Source organism: Electrophorus electricus, unplaced genomic scaffold (assembly GCF_041902795.1).
Source record: "Electrophorus electricus isolate QZ-2024a unplaced genomic scaffold, ASM4190279v1 Scaffold284, whole genome shotgun sequence".
NCBI lineage: Eukaryota > Metazoa > Chordata > Actinopteri > Gymnotiformes > Gymnotidae > Electrophorus > Electrophorus electricus.
This window is the reverse complement of record NW_027658566.1, coordinates 15,001-34,806: the sequence shown is the minus strand read 5'-3', so window position 1 is coordinate 34,806 and position 19,806 is coordinate 15,001. Positions and strand designations below refer to the sequence as shown.

Below are 19,806 nucleotides of genomic sequence, written 5' to 3'. Positions count from 1 at the left end.
AGACCAGCTTTGTCCTGTGTTCTGGAACGGAATTTTCCAGGGCCCGGCCTGCCGACTTCATTGTTTTTATTAGAGAGGAGCCCTACGTTTTAACAACCAAAAAAAAAACCCTCAAGAGTCTAAATTAAAAAAGACTTAAGGAAAGATTTAATGTTTTATAAACCATTATTACAGGCATAATTTGTTAGTCATTTAATAATAATGGACTTAGCAAAACATGAGGAAATACTATACTGCAGTGAAAATCATGCTTAAATAATCCATCCTTGCTGTCAAAGTGCCTGCTCCTGTGATGCGTATGAAGCAACCTTTTAAAATAACTTTCCCACGGCTCTGACTGCGTCCTGTAAAGAACTACAAATATGTCAGATACTTGAAGACTGATTTTGAGATGAAGGATTGGAGTTGATTAAACCATCAAGCATGCAGACTTCCTCTGACAAACTCCACGCTCAAGGTGAATGAACGTGTCCAGCTGTGCAGCGAACGCAGCCGAGCTGTGGGGCCTTATCTGCTGCACAGACCCAGGCCATGTGGTTTATTTTTCCTTCCCAGCAAGCCATCGAGGACTTACAGTGCGAGGAGGAGAAGGTCAACCTCCTGACTAAGGAGAAAGCCAGGCTCCAGGAGCACGTGGAGGAGGTGAGTATGGCTTATTTACGAGGCCATCGGGCCGGCGTGGCGAGCAAACGAATCGCCGCTTTTTTGCGGCGGCGTCCAAAATGATCAGGTCCCGATGCTCGCGCTTGCAAACGTTTGGGTTGTCCTTCCTGGCCTTGGAGTCGTGCGTCAAAGCACGGCGGGTGCAGCTGGCTCTGAGCATATCCCGGAGCTGCTGGGGTTCTCTGTGTGATGGGGCATCCTCGTCTGCGCACCTCAGTTGGAGCAGCAGCTGGAGGAGGAGAGGAAGCAGCGCGGCGAGTTGGAGAGGAGCAGGCGCAGACTGGAGGGAGATAGCAGGAGCAACATGGAGAACCTGAACGAGCTGGGAAAGATGAGGGCCAGTTTGGAGGAGCTCATCAAAAAGTGAGTCATTTATCCTCAGCTTGTTTGCGAGTCTGGACCAACTGCCTGGGGTTAATGTTATGAATTACTAATTATATTTGGGATTTATTTTAGAATATATGTAACTTACAGTGTGCTTTTTCTACCTCAAAAAAGTAATCAGGTTTAGTAAAGTTTGCCAAAGTTTAGAGATGTTTTTTGCCCATAACCAGATGGTGGACATAGATGTCCCAGTTCTGCAAAAAAACAGATGTTTGGATGCCTTGTGGAAGCTGTATCGTGATATCTGCTTGGAGAGCCATTATCTAAGCTTTGGTGGCTTAGAAGCCTCCAGGTTCTCTGAGGTGTTCAGGCTTGTTAGGACCTACCATAGAGGACCTGTAGCCTTCAATCATCTCCACTATGTATCCATACCATACCAAGTGTCCATTGACCTCAGTAAGCAAAACAATATGATTTGTTACAAAATGATTGTTTTTGTTTATCTATGATACTAGTGTACATTTAAATAATCATCTTAAAGGACAGAGCATAAACAAAGGAGCTTCAAGCTGGTATTCGTCCTACTGCAGTGCAGTGTGTCTTCAGTGACATTTTCTACTTGAATAAATCCACTAATGTGCAACATTTGAGTGACATTTTAATAACCCCACAACTGAAACATGGGATGACGCTTCTCAGACGTGGAGTGCCAACCACATCAAACACGTGCTAGATTAGTCCTGTCATGTCTCTCTGTTCTCTCTCTCTCTCGCTCTTTGTATCCTGTCAGGAAAGATATGGAGATTAGTGCCGCCAGCAGCCAGCTAGAGGCAGAGGAAGCACTGAGTGCAGGCCTCCAGAAAAAGACTAAGGAACAGCAGGTGAGGCCCATGGGGTGGGGCATTCCTGTCTTTCAGCTGCTGGGGTCCAGATCTCTGATTTGTGGGCTTGTGCCTCGTCCCCCCACCCACTCCAAACCTTCCCAAAGCAGCCCCTCAGCTCTAGGGTGGCAACAAACCGATAACCATCTCTCTGATGCAAACCCCAAATCGGAATGCGAGATATTATCTGCGTAGCTCAAACGCACTTTGTGTGCTGACCTTGCAACCCCAACCTCTGGTAAATAGGCAGGTAGAAGATGTTCTTCAGAAGGGACACCACTGTAGATCATGCCTCAGGTATGTAAAAGGCATCACAGGTTGCGTGAGCTTGACCTCTGTCACTCCTTGTGGCATGTAGGTGGGACACAACTTTTACGGACCTCCTGTATTCTCCTTCAGCTGTGATGTCATGGAACAAACAGACCCATATGTTTTCTTTTACATTCTGCCGCATGCTAGTTGGGCATTATGAGACTAATCACAGGGTTAGACGCCTTAGTTAGAGATATGACGTAAACTTCAGTGTGATTAAAGACAGCTATGATCATTAAAGGTATCTTCAGTCATTTCGGGATGTGTAATATTGCTCGCTGACACATAGTATATTTAGCTTCTCCCCTGAACTTTAATTTGTACCAAAGCAAAGGACACAGCAGACAAGACCCTGTCGCTTCTTAGTTGAGGAGCTCCTCAACCTCCGGGCCATACCACAGAGAAACTTTTGTTTGAGCCAACGTGTCTGAAACGGGATCCGAGCTTCGGCAAAACTGGACGCGTTTGCGCGCTTAGCCCGTCATTATCTGTGCCACACAGTGCGTGCTTTATGGACTGCCCTTCATTCATCAGAGCTTAGGGGGACCCAGCAGGGAACAAAAGCCCAGCAGGTTTGACAGGAGCACCCCCCCCGCCACGTTAGTTTAGTGGATCGACCCATCGGACTCTTTCAGATGGCGCCTTTTTGTTTGAGTGTCAGTGAGATTGATTCCAAACGGACGCAACACCCAAAAGTTGAGCTGGCTTTAAATGCTGTTGAATTTCTGTGTATTCTTTGAAAAATATATCCCTTAGTATTTGAGCACAATGCAATAATCTATTATTAATTATTATTAATATATTATTAATTATTATATTGTGGTACTATAAAACATATTACTGGAGTGTTGCCTGCAGGCTTAACATTCCTCTCTTCTTTTGCGTTACACAAAGTTCATGTCTTAAAGTTTCAGCTCATCCAAGATTTTAAGATTATTTGTGTAGTTTTATAACTGTATGTCTAATTTGCTTCGTCTGGCCCTTATCCGATGTTGTGCTGTAAAGCTTGTACTCCGTGCACTAGATGCTCAGAGGGTTAAGAGTCCAAAGGACATCAGGGGCATAAAGTCCACTAACGTCAGTGCAGATGAAGACTGGTGGACGTGTGGATGGAACATGTTGGGTGCAGGCTCAGGTCTGAGTTGCCAAAGGGGATTGTAATCTGATGGCTTCAGAACCCACCCAACCACCCCTTCACTAGGCTGGTGTTACACTATTAAATGCTATTAAAAATCGCTTGGACTCATCAGACAGTCTCACATATGTGGTCCATTTGCAGCCTATGGTTATGAGTACACTGTAACAGCTGAGATGATAAACCCGTAAGAATGTCCAATTATGCAGACAAGGAGACAAAATAAATGTTCAAATAGGGATATAATTCATGCCATGGCAGCAAGATTCTCCCCGTGACCTGCAGTCAGACCTCCAAAAGAGTTAGACTTACCCTTCAGATGTTTACACCAGCTGATCAAAGAAAAGCGTTTTGCTTTTGGAGAGGAGATGCGGGGTGGAGCCTCTCACAGCACGGTGGAGCACTACACAAACGTTTGTGTGTGTGAGTGTGTGTGTGAGTGTGTGTGTGTGTGTCAGTCTGGCTCCATCTGACTGCTGCTCGGACATGGCTGTGCTCTCTGCAGAAGTCCTGCGTTGGCATGTGAGTTTTAAGTGGTGTTATAATAAGACTTATTCTTATGTGAGTGTTACAGCTTTGGTTGTTGAAGTGAGTCTTTGTCTGGGATTCTAGTGTGATATGGTTAAAGCAAATTGTAGTATTAGCAGTTGGGGCTTTGGTTTGATCTGGGTTTGACCTAGTTTACATACTAATCTGTGTGTTTAGGTGTGTGTGGGCATGCATGAATGTTGCTGAGGTTGTCAGGATATATGTACATGTGTAACATCCTCCAGCTATATAGCTTGTTAAATATACTTCCAGCATACCCTCAGCAACACGGGATTATTTTATGCTACGAGGCACAACAAAGAAAGCTAATAATTATCAGCCTTGCCATCATAAATTTGAATCATAGCCTGCTTTACTTCAGAGCCCATCTGAACTGCTCCAAGGCGTCTATATATTGCGTTTTCCTGCATTCAGGCGAATTATAAGATAGGACAGTAAACTTTTACGTAGTCAATAAAATGGTGATGAAAAATCAAAATGTAACTTCTGGAAGAGTAAAACAGGGGTGCGTGCTTGACCTTGTGCAGTTACTGTACGGTATTTTCACCGTACAGTAACACTGCTCTCTGTTCCTCTGTGGTTCTACGCTGTATGATTATGTTGCCACTGCAAATGGCAACCTTATCTTACAACTGGATGCAATTACAGGAATTCGAAAAGAAAGCCTTTTCTTTCTTTTTTTTTAAATGAGGAAACCGGTGCAGTCCAGTGCAGACCAGACTAAAAAAAACAGATGCGGATATTTTTTAAAGATTAAATAGTTGGGTTTTGTTGTTGTTGGGGACGGGGCCAGGTGGTTGAAAGCAGATGTTATTTTTTCAGTTTTACCACAAAGTATAGTACACTAATGGAGATTGGCTGGTATTACGAGGACCTGCCTTAGGAAGAAAGTATGTTGACTTTGGGTCATTGTACATATAATACTGGTAGCCATCCATGTTCCTCTAAATTGCTACCTGGTTTAAAATTCGCCACCATGCAGACTAAAAGCCCCAAACAACCTTCACCACAGCACTGCTGCCTTTATATAACAAACCATTTACAATATTTTAAGAGAAAATACTTAAAAAAGTTCTTTGTCATTTTCTCATAGAATATATCCTAGTACAGTACAGTAGTTTAGAATCAAACATACCAATGAACTAGAATACTGTAGAATACTGGGATGAATGCTGATACCTAGAAGTGCAAAATATATAAGGTCTGTCTTAAACAATGATAAGTACTATAAACAATACGTGCTAGAGTTTGTTAAACAACATAAACAATATCCTACAATAAGTACTAAATTAGTCAGTCAATATGAGAGCAGTGTCAGTTGTCCTTTAAATATTCTGCAAATACATGGGTCTTCAGTCTGCATTTGACTGAAACGCAGGTATTTCAAGGTATTTCAAGCCAAGCCATACTTGAGATTTGAAGTACTCAAGGTACGGATTGGGCTTTGACCATTGACCTCATGTATGAAGGGGCTGGTCCATTTTTGGCTTTGTAGACAAGCATCAAGGTTTTAAATCTGATTTGTGCCGCTACAGGGAGCCAATGAAGGGAGTGCAGCAGTGGAGTAACTTGTGTGAACTTCAGAAGATTGAAGACCAGTCGTGCTGCTGCATTCTGGACAAGTTGTAGATGTTTGCTGGCTCTTAGAGGAAGAACAGCAAGTAGTGAGTTGCAGTAGTCTAGCTTTGAGATCACAAGAGACTGCACAAACACCTGGATAGCTTCCTGCGAAAGAAATGGTCGAATCCTTAATATGTTATAAAGGAGGAATCTGCAAGACCGGGTTAGATTAGAAACATGAGTTGAGAATGACAACTGGTTGTCCAACGTTACGCCCAGGCTAGGGGCAGCTTCGGATGGTGATACCAGGGAGTTCTGAAAGGAAACAGTGAGGTCATGGTAAGGGTTGGGAGTACATGGGTTGAACAGAAACTCGGTTTTACTGGGGTTGAGCTTCAAGTGATGGGCTGTCATCCATGACACGATGTCAGTCTAGCATGCCAAGATACGTCTGGAGACCTGCGTGTCAGAGGGTGGAAAAGAGAAATAATTGGGTATCATCAGCATAGCAGTGGTAGGAGAAACCATGAGAAGATATTACATCACCAAGAGAACGAATATACAAAGAGAAGAGAAGGGGGCCTAATACTGTGAAACACCAGTGGAGAGTCTACATGGTTTGGATGTGGAGCTTCTCCATGTCACCTAATAGGACCATCCATTCAGATAGGACTGAAACCATCTCCAAGCAGAACCAGTCACACCAAGCCCGGAAAGAACAGAGAGAAGAATGTCGTGGTTCACTGTGTCAAAGGCTGATGAAAGGTCTAGAAGAATCAAAACAGATGACTGTTTGGCAGCTTTAGAGGCATGAAGTTTCTCAGTCACTGCTATGAGGGCCGTTTCTGTAGAATGTGCTGGTTTGTAGCCAGACTGATTGGGATCATGCAGCTGGTTCTGGGTGAGAAAAAGAGACAATTGATTATAAACTGCTCGTTTAAGGGCTTTTGAGAGGTAAGAGAGAAGTGATACCGGTCTGTAGTTGGTAACACTGGAGCTGTCAAGTGTGGCCTTCTTCTAAATGCAGTAGACATGTATCCAGAAGATAAGGAGTTGTTGATGATGATAGAGATGAAAGGAAGCAGATCTATTGTGATTGTCTGGAACAGAGCAGAAGGAATTGGATCCAGTGGACATGTAGTTGGATTGCTGGAAGTCAAGAGTTGAAGAATTTCATCTGAGGAGAGAGGAAAGAAGTCAGAGAGTTGGATGTTGGGGAATGCACGTTGGTTGGAGGAGTGGGAACAGAGGAAAAGGACTGGTGGATTGCTGCAACCTTCTCCTCAAAGAAGGTGATGAAATCCTCCGGAGTAAGAGATGAGGAAGGAGGGGGAGGATTAAGGAGAGAAGAAAAAATAGTGAAGAGCTTGCGTGGATCAGATGATGATCTAAATTTCTCTCTGTAGTAGGATGACTTTGCAGATGTTACTTCCAGTGAGAACTTGGAAAGGAGAGACTTGTATGAGCTGAGGTCTGAATCTACACGAGATTTCCTCCACCGCCTCTCTGCAGTCCTTAGTTCTCTCCTGTGGCAGTGAAGTGTTTCTGTTAGGCAGGGGGCAGGTGGGGAGGACTTAGCAGGTCTAGAGGAGAGAGGGCACAGAAGAGTCATTGATGAGGAGAGTGTAGAAATGAAAAAATTAGTAACTGTATCCAAAGAGAGAGAGGATAGAGAGTCAGGGTGAGGAAGGGTGGACAAAATAGTAGAAGTAAGGGAAGAGGGAGTTATGGAGTATAGATTGCGATGGAGGGAGGAGGAACATGTTGGAGAGGACTGGATGGAAAGAGAAGGAAGGGAGAGAGAGAAGGATAGAAAGTGATGGTCAGAGAGGTGGAGGGGGGTGACTGATGTCCGATGTGGTGGTGGTCTGGGTGAAGATCAGGTCCAGAACATTTCCCGCTTTGTGAGTCGGAGGAGAGTGGTTGAGGGTGAGGCCAAATGCTGTCAACAGTGGAAGGATGCAGGAGGAATGCAGCTTGTCTGATGGAAGGTTGAAGTCACCAAGGAGAATGAGTGGATATCCTTCAATGGGGAATTGACTCAGAAGGATGTCGAGCTCATCAATGAAGTGATCTAGGGAACCTGGAGGGCGATAGATGACAACGATAAGAATTTTGGTGGGAATTCAAAAGAGGAGAAGGAAAGTAGAGTGAAACGCCACTCTGGAGACATTAGTACTGTGCCACCACCCCTGCTGAGACGTCTTGGAGAATGGGTAAATGAAAAGGCAGAGGACAGGGCAGCCAGAGTCGCCGAGTTCTCAGGTTTCTGTCAGAGCCAGGAAGTGTAGGAAGTGGAGGGATGCTAATGCTGAGATGAAGTCAGCCTCCTGGACAGCAGATTGGCAGTTCCAGAGCCCTCCTGCCACCATGATATGTGATGGTGTGAAGCGTTGTGAGTCAGTGAGGTTGCTGAGATTGAGACGTCTATGATTGTGTTGAGGAGATCTGTGGGATATGTGGACAGGAATTGTGAAGCACATTTCAGATGCTTGATGTATGAGATAAAGGATTGAGATAATGTGAGAAGATACTTAGCTGAGTTTGTGAAGTCCTGTAGGTGAGATATAGATGAACTGATTGATAGCACCACCAAACCTTCTCCAGATGTTGATTACCAGCCTAATTTAACTCAAAAAGTGTAGTTCAAAAAGTGCTGAGCCCGGTCCTCAATTCAGACCTACAGTCAGGGTGAAACTACGCCTGCAGTAAATAATTACAGCTAACAAGCAACTAACAACTAGGTTTTGACAACATATGAGACCCACACTCATGTGTTAATAAAAGATGATTAATTACAATTAGTACAGTAAACACTAGAATGCATTGCGCTGTTTGATTGTCTTGGTGTGATTTTGAACGTCAGTGTTTCAATAGATTCATTAGTTCCTTTCTCCAATCTGTAGGTCCGTATTGAGGAACTGGAGGAAGAACTGGAGACAGAGAGATCTCTGAGGGTGAAGGTAAATATATCTTTCACCTTTGATTCTCTTTGTCTTTCCATCCTGTCTGTACTGTATCTAGTTAGGCCACACTTGTTCATGGTCATTACTAGAAGTCCAGATAGTTTTATTTTTAATGACCATAATGCCAAACCCTGGCCCTCCTGGAATGTCACCGCAAACCTTATCAGGGAGTGATATTTACCCTGTAGATAATTACAAGGTTATGCAAATACCTGCGGGTAATTACAAGGTTATGCAAATACCTGCTGGTAATTACAAGGTTATGCAAGCTTCTCTCCATTACATCAGAAGTCATTGACAGGCCACTCATTATAAGCTCCAGCAACAAGTTAAGGAGCTGCAGACTACTTTGCATTTGTCAGTGATCTAGCACCAAATGAAAACTCCGTCACCTTCGATCGAAAATGACACCTCCGTCCACACTCGTCTAAGGTTCCTAATCCTTAGCAGAGCTGACGGCTGTCGCATGTCACCGGGGCGCTTGTGGAGGACAGGGTGCGTCCAGATGCTGGGCGGAGTTTAGGGAAGCCCGTGTGCAGGCACTCTGAATGGGTGGCTGGGCAGGCTCTCTCCAGTCCAGCCCAAATTCTTTGCACCTGGAATAATAAAGACGGTGTTTTAAATCGGGACAGCACAAGAGCGAGCATAGCCCGCCTCACGGCGGTTGGCATCTCCCCCAGAGCCCCCCCAGGCCCCCCGAGGGACGCTCATGTCTTCAGCACAGTGAAGGATGGTGGACTGCATGGGTTAGCATGTATGATGTATCTCTTTTAAAACTGATGTGCACTTTTGGATGAAAAACTTGTAAATCACTTCTTAAGGTGATATTTTAACATATGAACAAAACAATTGTTTTCCTTTAAATCCAGAAGTAGTAATGCTACAATACCTAGGAACCAGCCTTTTAGAATAGAACTGAATAGAATACAGTACAATACGATACACTATAATAGAATATCTATATTGTCAAGTACAAAGCCACTTGTTTTGCAACTCCCAGTGTTTCCTGGCAGTGGACTAAAAGAAAATAAAGAATATTCTTTAAAAAAATAAAGAATTAGAAGTTAAACATTTTAGATCTGTGTATACGAGCAAAAAACATCCAGCAGGCTACTTAAAGTAATGCTTCAGCTTGTGTTATGTAGTTACATAGCTGCGTTGAACTCACCTGAAGATTGTAGCACTGTTTTTTGTGTTATCTGCAACACAGCTACCTGACATTTTCATTCCTTTCAGTGGGGCCATCATCACAACTTATATCTCCTAAGTAATAGTAAATATATGGTGTAGGGTGAAGAGACAGGCTCAGACATGCACCCCTGTATCTCGCTGAGCCCAGGCATGCCCTCACAGACCCTCCCTACTCTCTCAGGGTCTGTCTGAGCACACCTCCAACCCAGACAGTCCCACCATTGTTCTGCCCTCACAGATACCATCAGGTAGACACCACTGCAGTCTGGAGATCTTCTGCAAAGAAATTTATTTTCCAGACACACAGGCAGCTGTGTGCACATCTTGTGGCCTGATTGTAGAGTTATAAGCTCAATTAACCACACACAGTAAATAATTCTCTTTATTGCTAAATCGCTTTTTCGCCTTTGTTTTTATGGATGGATTTTCCTGGATTAATTTTTATTTCTCCTCTGTTTGTCCTAAAAAAGTTTGATTGATAGGCGAGTAAACTGAAGTGACAGTTGACAACGCCATGCACTGGTGCACTGTGCTAGTGACAGGGGCAACTTGTGACCCTTCAGGGTTCAAAGGTCATGCGCAACCATCAGTCTTGTCCAGTCATGTAGGATCAACCCATTCCAGGCAGTGAAACTTTCCTGGGCTGTTTTCACTTTATAGGCATGTTTGAAGACTCAAAGTCCACGCGGGTCATGGCACCACTCGCTGTCCTCCTAACTGACTGCCACACATGAAACTCCACACAGACAGAGAACTTATCGCTCTCGTGTTCCCTATTCTCCATCAGCTGATGTGTAGCAACTGCCTCTTAACAGCTGTGAAGTGAGGACGAGGTGCTCTTTATCTAGATGTATTGCAGAAGAAACCTTGTTTATATTTTGTTAGTTTTTAGAAGGCTCGACTGTTTTAAGGCGCTCAAATCATTCATACTCTCAAAGTAGTGCTTTGTGTTATGCTCTGAAAACAAACCGTTCTCTCGCATGTGTTTAGATGCAGAGTGCTCGGACACTGGAACTGTTTGCCTGGGTGCGTGTCTGAAAGTTTAACAATTAAGTGAGCATTAAAGAATCTGAAACATATTGGGAAACAGACTGTATTAGAAGCTTAATTCCATTTTCGTTTATTACATAAATTCTTTTATATATGTTAAAAAAGCTTTATTAATCATTGATGGGACAGTACATCTTCGGGTAACACACCAGCACCTCCAAAACATGCTGGTCCAATAAAGGTTCAATGGCATCCTCATGTCATTAAACAATAATCGTGATCCTGTGAAATGTCTGCCTGTCTCTCTCGTCCTCCCACACACACCCACACCCACACCCACACACCCACACCCACACCCACACACACCCACCCACCCACACACACCCACACACACCCACACCCACACACACCCACTCCCACACCCACACACACACACACACACACACACACACACACACACACACACACACACACACAGAGACAGGATGCAGAGACTTAATGTTGTTTGGCATTTGTATCTGGGAGCTTGATTTGCTGTTTGTCAAATTCCCTCTAAATATCTGAGTATGACGCGCTCAAGCACAGCACGTGCCAGGGTGCCCGCACAGTTCCCCAGGTGCATGTAATCCACTGCTGCACTCACACAATCTACAAGCCATTCTGACAGCGTGACGTCTACAAGACAGCAGTGTATAGGGGAAAAACTGAGCTCCGCGACGAGGACGTGAAGTAGAAACCCACTGCTGCGCGTAGCCAATCAGACCTGCCTTCGCTCAGCGGACATGCATCTCTTCACCCAGGTGGAGAAGCAGCGCGCCGATCTGACGCGAGAACTGGACGACCTGACGGACCGGCTGGAGGAAGCAGGAGGCGCCACTGCCTCGCAGGTGCGCTCACACCAACCCTGCTCACCTACCTACCTCCATCCATCTGCTCTTAATGCGTACGTGTCTGTGTGTGTCTGTAGATGGAGACGACGAAGAAGCGCGAGGCGGAGCTGCAGAGGCTTCGGCGCGAGCTGGACGAGTCGGCGGCGCAGGCGGAGAACGCGGCAGCAGTCCTGCGCCGTCGCCACGCTGACGCCCTGGCTGAGCTCACCGAGCAGAGCGAGGGCCTGCAGCGCACACGCGCCAAGCTGGAGAAGGACAAGCACAACCTGCGGCTGGAGGTGGATGACCTGGCCGCCTCTCTTGACGCCCTGCAGAAGGCCAAGGTTGGCCCCCCAGAAACTGAACAGCCACCTTTGACCTTCACCTGCTGAGCCTCTGGGGATCTGCTCATGTGGCGCTAAATGATGTTCCCTTTCTGGAAAAAATTCAGTGTTCAGTTCAAAACCGTTTTCATTTAATTGAGTTAAAACCCCAAGCTTGGAAAATCAGGTCCGCTTGTGTGCAGCAATTCATTTCTTAAATAAATTTAATTGCCTGAAATAAAATGGTGACACCACCTAAAACTACAGATCCGAAGGTTGAAATGGTTTTAAGATCTGCTTCTTGCCACGGTCTTGTGACTTAGAATTGTGGGAAGTGCAGCATTAACAGTAACGCTGGTCAGTCTGGCATCCTGCCCGCTCCAGGCCTGCTCTCCTCATTAGCTCCACCCACAGCCAGGCGTAGTCAGGACGCTCAAAGCTAACTGTGCCGCGTGATTGATGTCATTTATGCACATGGTTTGCGTTCACCCAGGCATCGACTGACGCCCAGCTGAGGAAGCTCGAGGACTTGCTGGCGGAGGCCAATTCTAGGAACGAAGAATTGCAGAAAGCCCTCAGTGAAACCATGGTGACCAAGAACAGACTGACAGGTGGGAGGAATTCGGCAGGAAAAGGTGTCGTCACTTTGGTTTAGGCTGTCCGCATAAAGCCCTAAACACGCATATTCATAACACATACTGAACTTTGCTTGTATGCCCTAAGTCGTGCTTTGGGCAGAGTTACCAACAAAATCATATATGATATCTATATATGATGCAGCTGCGTTAGCTAGAACGAATTGGGTTGGAAAAGAGCCTGAGCATTTCCTTTCAGAGTGGCCAGAGCGTAACCGGAGCTGTTTGCCCTGTCGTTACTGCAGCTGACAATAACGAGCTGAGTCGTCAGGTGGACGAGACGGAGGCCCGGTGCAGCCAGGCCAGCCGCTGCCGGACTCTGCTCTCAGCCCAGCAGGATGAGCTGCGCAGACTGCTGGATGAGGAGAACAAGGTACCCAACACAAAAGCTCCGCTTTGACAACAATTCACAGTGTTTGTGTTTATACCGCTTTAGTGGTTTTTTTTAGGCATTTACTTTGTGCGTGTGTGCTTGTGTGTGTGTTTGTGTGTGTGTGTGTTTGTGTGTGTGTGTATTTGTGTGTGTGTGTGTGTGTGTGTGTGCGTGTGCGTACATGCGTGCTTGTGTGTGTCCATGTCCGTGTGTGTGTGTTTGTGTGTGTGTATTTGTGCGTGTGTGTTTGTGTGTGTGTGTGTGTGTGTGTGTATTTGTGTGTGTGTTTGTGTGTGTGTGTGTGTGTTTGTGTGTGTGTGTTTGTGCGTGTGTGTGTATTTGTGTGTGTGTTTGTGTGTGTGTGTGTGTTTGTGTGTGTGTGTTTGTGCGTGTGTGTGTATTTGTGTGTGTGTTTGTGTGTATTTGTGTGTTTGTGTGTGTGTGTGTTTGTGTGTGTGTGTGTGTTTGTGTGTGTGTGTGTGTTTGCGTGTGTGTTTGTGTGTGTTTGTGTGTGTGTGTGTGTGTGTGTCCATGTCCGTGTGTGTGTGTGTGTGTGTGTGTTTGTGCGTGTGTCCATGTCCGTGTGTGTGTGTGTGTGTGTGTGTGTGTGTGTGTTTGTTTGTGTGTGTGTGTGTGTGTGTGTGTGTGTGTGTGTGTGTGTACGTGCGTCACAGAGTAAAGCAGTGCTGGGCAGCAGCTTGGCGGCCGTGCGGCAGGAGTGTGAGGCTCTGAAGGAGCAGCTGGAGGAGGAACAGGAGAGCAAACTGGAGCTGCAGCGCCTCGTCTCCAAGCTCAACAGCGACGTCACACACTGGCGCAGCCGCCAGGAGGCCGACGCCGCCCAGCACAGCGACGAGCTAGAGGAGGTCAAGTACGGGACGCCGCGCTCACTCCTGCTCCCACACACACACACACCCAGACACCCCACACATGTACTTCCCACTCAATAAACTACACACAGGCACAGCTACTCCTCCTTCACAGAGTCGAATAACCAAGCAGGGCTTTATGGTGCCAATCGGCACGCGCTTGAGAAACTTCCATCTGTTCCTCTGGTGCTTCTGGCAGGAAGAAGCTGTCATCTCGGCTGCAGGAGGCAGAGGAAGCGGTGGAGGCCATGCAGGCCAAGTGCTCCAGCCTGGAGAAGAGCAAGCAGAGGCTACAGGAGGAGGTGGAAGAGCTGTGCCTGGACTTGGAGAAGGTAAAATTCGCTTTGGCCCAAAAGTGCAGGTCAAAGGGCAGGTCAAAGGGCGCATGGGTGTGCCTGTAGGCTCATTAACCCCGCGGCGTGCATCCGCAGGCCAACAGCGCGGCGGGGACGCTGGAGAAGAAGCAGCGTGTTCTGGACAAGCAGCTGGCTGACTGGAGGCAGAAGAGCGAGGAGCTGGGGGCCGAGGTGGAGGGCTGTCAGAAGGACAGCAGGCAGCACGCCGCCGAGCTCTTTAAGCTCAGAACGGCCTACGAGGAGGCCATGGAGCAGAGTGAGGCCCTGCGCCGGGAGAACAAGGCCCTGCAGGGTAACACACACACACACACACACACACCAGATCTAGTGTTTTGTATTAATTTGCTGCTTCCATATTGTTTACGTTTGATCGGCTAACAGATGCCTGATACAGCTGCTTTGCAGTGTGGCCAAAGCCAAATCTCTTTCCCGCTGGATACAGGCACCTAGCTGAAAGATGCAAACATACAAATCACTCAAACTACTTCAGCCCTCATTACAAATTAGGCTGAGCTAGTGTGATGAGGCATTTAGACCACACAACGTCAGTTCCTTTTGGCGAAAATCTATGATTAGTTGAGGCACAGAGACCGGAGCCCACATGGTATGAGAGCTGTTAGTGAATGCAGGTCATGTCATGGAAACCTGGCTTTTCACATACACAACAGCGCCATTCACCTGTTCACCTGGCTGTGTTACTGCGCTACAGAATAATGCTGTTGTTTCAGAGGAAATGGCCGACCTCAGTGAACAGCTTTCCGATGGTGGGAGGAGTGTGCATGAGCTCCAGAAAATGAGAAAGAAGATGGAAATGGAGAAGGATGAGCTCCAGGCGTCACTGGAGGAATCCGAGGCAGCACTGGAGGTACAGCCCGAGACCCGCGCAGGGTTGGGCTCCGTAGAGTCACAGCACTCTACACGTCCCGGTGGACAGACGGAGTCATGGTGCAAGTTTTTACACATCCACTGACGTGTGCTAATTGACGTAAACCATCTAGCATTTTTTGTTTGTTGTTGTATTTTATTGCAACTTTTTTTCCATTATGAAAATCTGCAGCACATGGGAAATGGCAAACAGTCCTTGCAGGTTACAAGCAGGATTATCATGGAGCAAATTGCACTTTGAGATCAAAGTGATTGATAAACTGATAAAACTTCTCCTGAGGTCTGGAATGAGTGAAATGGGTCTCCTGAGGCTTACTGCTCCTGACAGAGAGGGGTGTGTGGGGATAAGCCCTGTTTACTTCATAGAGCCTCTTTCCCAGTGCCAGAGGGTTGCGCTTTTATTGTGAGGCCTTCACCTGCCTTGAAAACGCCATGCTGCCTGTGGTACTTTGTAAGGCTTCTGCTACACACGTTTCATTCGCTGTGTCAAGTCTGCTGAGGAGCGGAGGTTGTGAAATCAGGAGCTTGTTTGAAAAGCGCAGGGGTTTTGCCCTGTGGTGCATGAGGCTGCTTGTTTGACCTCGTCTGACCTCCCAGCGCTACCATTTCTTTAGGTGATGGATGGAGATACATGACTGAAGGTAGATATCAGTGTGAAAGACGGTGGTCTGTCTGGTGCTGTGTGATGGAGTTCATGGGTTGGATGTAAAACTTTTATATTGCATTTAAAGCGATTGGAACAAGAGATTGGGAGATTTGATATGTTGTTTAATATGGGTGGACTAAATATTAACATGTCTATATTTTGTAGCAAGAGACAAAATTGTATAAAAATTTATATCTATTCACATTTTATTTGCATGTACAATAAGTAGCCTGCATTTAAAATAGTCAGGATAAATAAAACAACCAACAAGCCATTGAGCAGGTAATTAATATTCTGATCGACTGAAAGTCACATGTGGTAGTGGTGGAATTTGGAGCCATGCTTCCAGACTCTGGAAACTTGCTTGAGCCATGCTTCCAGACTATGGAGCCTTGTTTGAGCCATGCTTCCAGAGTCTGGAAACTTTCTTGAGCCATGCTTCCAGACCATGGCCATGCTGCCAGTTGCTGAAAGCTGAGCAACAGGGAAGACCCATTTGTGCTGTTAAAATCAGCTTGTACATTAAATAAATGAGCAACAAAGAGTTGAGCAAGTTAAACAATGCCACAGAAAGAGAAAACCCACACCTCCAAAGAGACTAGAATCTTAATCCAACGCCTTAGACCGCTCAGCCATGCCACCTAAGCACTGATACATGTCAGTGCTATGTTCACCGCATCACTTTTGATGTAACATGATGTCATTCTCTCCCTGTTATTGGATTCCGGTGTCTCCAGATTGTGCTCACTGTGTGTTCACTCTGTGTGTGTGTATGGTACCCTGTGTTCTCAGTTTTGTTTTGTTGGTTGTTGTGGCTCTCTGTGTGTTCTTTTGATCTTTTTTTTTATACCCGGTATTCCAGATTCGCTCTGTAGATTCCTGGTAATATTAACTTAGACTGTTCCAAAGCTTCTGTTCATGGACATGCACTATATAAATGTCATTCGTCTCCTGTTGATGGGAATAAAGGCTGTTATGACTCTGTTCTTTTCTAAGAGCTGTATTTCTAAGGTGGTGGGGGTTACGATTACCTGATCCTCAGATTCAAACTTGGACATCCCACTAATATAATTCCACTTCACATTTATGGAATAGGTTTACCAGCACTAATTTACTCAAGTTGCCAGACATAGAGTGTGTCGTATCATAGCGGCAGCCGCCACTTTTTACTGAAAAGGCTGATTCAACAAACACTTCAGAGTTGTCCTACATCATAACAGGAGACCTGTTTACTTGTGTCACTAAGGCAAGCTAAAACTTCCCTGGCAGCGGTGGGATTCGAACCCACGCCTCCACAGAGACTGGAGCCTAAATCCAGCGCCTTAGACCGCTCGGCCACGCTACCACAGAACCCTTCCCTCTCTGTGTTAAAGGCTGACCTTTCACCATGTAACTGTTGCCTGCAGGTTGAGGAGACCAAGCTACTTCGCCTGCAGCTGGAACTCACTCAAGCCAAAGCAGACAGTGAACGGCGACTCCAGGAGAAGGAGGAGGAGCTGGAGACTATGAGGTACTTTACTCACCTTCCACCTTCTGCTGTCCTCTCTGCTGGGATTTCATTATTTATTGTGGCGTTACTTTACTCTCTAACTTTGCTGTTCTTAATTTTTTTCCATCTCACCTTTCACAAGTGAAATAGTAGGCTCTCAGGTAAGTAACATGACTCCTTGACCTCTGATGGAATTTGTTTGCAACGTTGTGTTCTCCAGGTTTTCTGTCTCATTTACAATACAGCTGGACCGATACATACTTGTGAAGTAAATAACGAAACCGACGTGTTCTGTGTGTTCCGCATTTAGAAAAAGCCACCAGAGGGCACTGGAGTTACTTCAGGCTGGCTTGGACGTGGAGACAAAGGGCAGAGCAGAAGGAGTGCGACTGAAGAAGAAGATGGAGAGCGAGCTAAATGATCTGGAGGTGCAGGTGGACCTGCTCAGCAAGAACAACAGCGAGCTTACGAAGACCATCAAGAAGATGCAACAGCAGATGAAGGTTCATCTCGCACTGCCTTACCACAGCCTGACAGTTCAGAGCGTTTGAAGTAACCAGAGTTTTGCAAGAGCTGCTGCTTAACTGGTGTCTCCTTCGCAACTCTGCGACTCTCCTCCCCGTATCTCCACTTCCTCGCACGCTCCTTCTCTCCCTCCCTGGCTGGCGCAGGACCTGCAGTCTCAGCTGGAGGAGGAGGCGCGGGTGCAGGAGGAGCTGAGGGAAGAGCATGCCTTGCTGGAGCGCCGCTGCGCCCTGCTGGTCACGGAGGGTGAGGAGAGCCGCGCCAGCCTGGAGGCAACAGAGAGGGCACGCAAGGCCCTGGAGACCGAGCTGCAAGAAGCCACCGAGAAGTACAATGAGCTCGACAACCAGGTGCAGCTCTGACACCCTGGGCCCGTTCGCCCCTCGCCATGTGTAACCCGGTCCAACCCCTTCCGCTCTTGGTTCTGTCCCCGCAGGCGCAGTCTATATCCAGCGGGAAGCGAAAGCTGGAGGTGGACATTCAGCAGCTGAGCCAGGAACACGAGGAACTGCAGAGCGAACTCAGAGGGGCTAACGACAGGGCCAAGAAAGCAGCGTGCGAGGTAAGTGGGCTGCTTGCGACCCTCCACGTCGCTCCCTCTCCCGTGAGACCCCGCTGCTGTCTGACGGGCCCGGCGCCACGTCTTTACTCCGTGCAGTGCGCGAGGGTGGCGGAGGAGCTGAGGGTGGAGCAGGAACACGGCATGCATCTACAGCGGGTGAAAAAGGGTCTGGAGGCGCAGCTCAAGGACATGACCGCTCGGCTGGACGAGGCCGAGCAGCTGGCCTTGAAAGGAGGCAAGAAGATCATCCAGAAACTGGAAGGCAGGGTAACTATGGAAAATCCCAACTCAATCCCACCTCTTCACCGGGGCACCTTGCCCCGCACTTTTACCAAGACCCGCTCTGACATTGTGGCCTGGCAGGCGAAGGAGCTGGAGCTGGCTCTGGAGACGGAGCAGAGGAAGAACGGCGAGACGGCGAAGACGCTGCGGAAGAATGAGCGGCGCCTGAAGGAGCTCCTCTTCCAGTCCGAGGAGGACCAGAAGAACCAGCAGAGAATGCAGGAGCTGGTGGAGAGACTGCAGATCAAAATGAAAACCTACAAGAGACAAGTGGAGGAGGCCGTAAGACATCGCGGCCACTTCCGCCTGCTTTTGTTGGTCTGCTTTGGGGATTCCGACGTTTAAGTCACACTGACACTAGCTTGATCAAACTGAAAATTTGAAAGAACTGTTGGCGTTCAGCAGATATCTGTGCATTCTTGCAGGAGGAGCAGGCCAACGCGAACCTGGCCAAATACAGGAAGACCGTCCACGAGCTGGATGACGCAGAAGAGCGAGCTGACATCGCTGAGTCTGCTCTCACCAAGATCAGAAGCAAGAACAGAGGCAGCTTCGGCAAGGGCTATTCGTCAGTACGTCCCGCCATCACGCTGGTCTCTGCGGCCTGCAGCACAGGTCCCTTGGGATTTGGAGTTATTCGTGGACGTCGCTTGCACTGACCGCCTGTTCTTGCATTCTCTGCAGGGTTACAGTACTCCGTTCCAGGGGATCGTAAGGTCACCCAGCTCTGCTGGGTCAGAGGGCAGAGGCGAGAAGATCCTCACGGATGACGACGAGTCCGTCAGTTCTCTCATTCCCACCTATCTCAACTCCCTCAAGAAGCTGATGGCTGACTAGTGCCTTTGATCGGGAGTGGGAACTGCTGGCTCGACCTCTGGAAAGAATTTCTTGATTTAAGATTTCCAAGAAAGATTTCAGATGCTAAAATAACAAAAACTTTGGTCCCCACAAGCATTTATTTTCAGTATTATTCTCTTTTTTGTACTGCAACATTTGTGTAAAACATAATGAAGTCCATAAGTAACTGGACAGTGGTTATTTTTACTGTTTTGTTCTTCGGCACATTTGATTTGAAAGAAATCCAAGCATATATGCGCGCACACACGCACACACACACACACACACACACACACACATATATATATCACACACACACACACACACACATATAACACACACACACACACACACACACACATATATATATATATCACACACACACACACACACACACACACACATATATATCACACACACACACACACACATATATATATCACACACACACACACACACACACACACACACACATATATATATCACACACACACACACACACATATATATATATCACACACACACACACACACACACATATATATATATATCACACACACACACATATATATATATATATCACA

The 19,806-nt window shown here is 46.8% G+C and overlaps 1 protein-coding gene and 1 non-coding gene across 5 annotated transcripts in view; one reads left to right on the top strand and one right to left on the bottom strand.

Annotated features, from left to right (window-relative positions):
* Window positions 1–28: 28 nt before the first annotated feature.
* The window catches only part of LOC145655577 (putative uncharacterized protein MYH16), a 19,788-nt gene continuing 10 nt past the window's right edge, over window positions 29–19,806 (top strand). Inside the window, exons 1-20 of one of the 4 annotated variants that reach the window (XM_081709074.1) lie at window positions 29–642; window positions 881–1,026; window positions 1,778–1,868; window positions 8,331–8,387; window positions 11,372–11,458; window positions 11,539–11,784; window positions 12,257–12,374; window positions 12,644–12,771; window positions 13,446–13,642; window positions 13,840–13,972; window positions 14,072–14,288; window positions 14,725–14,861; window positions 16,934–17,037; window positions 17,327–17,519; window positions 17,688–17,891; window positions 17,978–18,103; window positions 18,200–18,370; window positions 18,467–18,703; window positions 18,811–18,957; window positions 19,070–19,806. The exon at window positions 19,070–19,806 is cut by the window's right edge and continues 10 nt beyond it. In XM_081709074.1, the coding sequence (XP_081565200.1) occupies window positions 532–642; window positions 881–1,026; window positions 1,778–1,868; window positions 8,331–8,387; window positions 11,372–11,458; window positions 11,539–11,784; window positions 12,257–12,374; window positions 12,644–12,771; window positions 13,446–13,642; window positions 13,840–13,972; window positions 14,072–14,288; window positions 14,725–14,861; window positions 16,934–17,037; window positions 17,327–17,519; window positions 17,688–17,891; window positions 17,978–18,103; window positions 18,200–18,370; window positions 18,467–18,703; window positions 18,811–18,957; window positions 19,070–19,222 (3,003 nt within the window). In that variant the 5' untranslated portion in view covers window positions 29–531 and the 3' untranslated portion in view covers window positions 19,223–19,806. Of the gene's footprint in view, window positions 643–880; window positions 1,027–1,777; window positions 1,869–1,910; window positions 3,838–5,399; window positions 5,529–8,330; window positions 8,388–11,371; window positions 11,459–11,538; window positions 11,785–12,256; window positions 12,375–12,643; window positions 12,772–13,445; window positions 13,643–13,839; window positions 13,973–14,071; window positions 14,289–14,724; window positions 14,862–16,933; window positions 17,038–17,326; window positions 17,520–17,687; window positions 17,892–17,977; window positions 18,104–18,199; window positions 18,371–18,466; window positions 18,704–18,810; window positions 18,958–19,069 lie in introns of those variants that run through there. The other 3 variants (XM_081709075.1, XM_081709077.1, XM_081709076.1) reach the window with 3 other exon arrangements.
* trnal-uag (transfer RNA leucine (anticodon UAG)) lies at window positions 16,791–16,872 on the bottom strand. The gene has a single exon. It is a non-coding gene; the product is annotated as a tRNA-Leu (tRNA).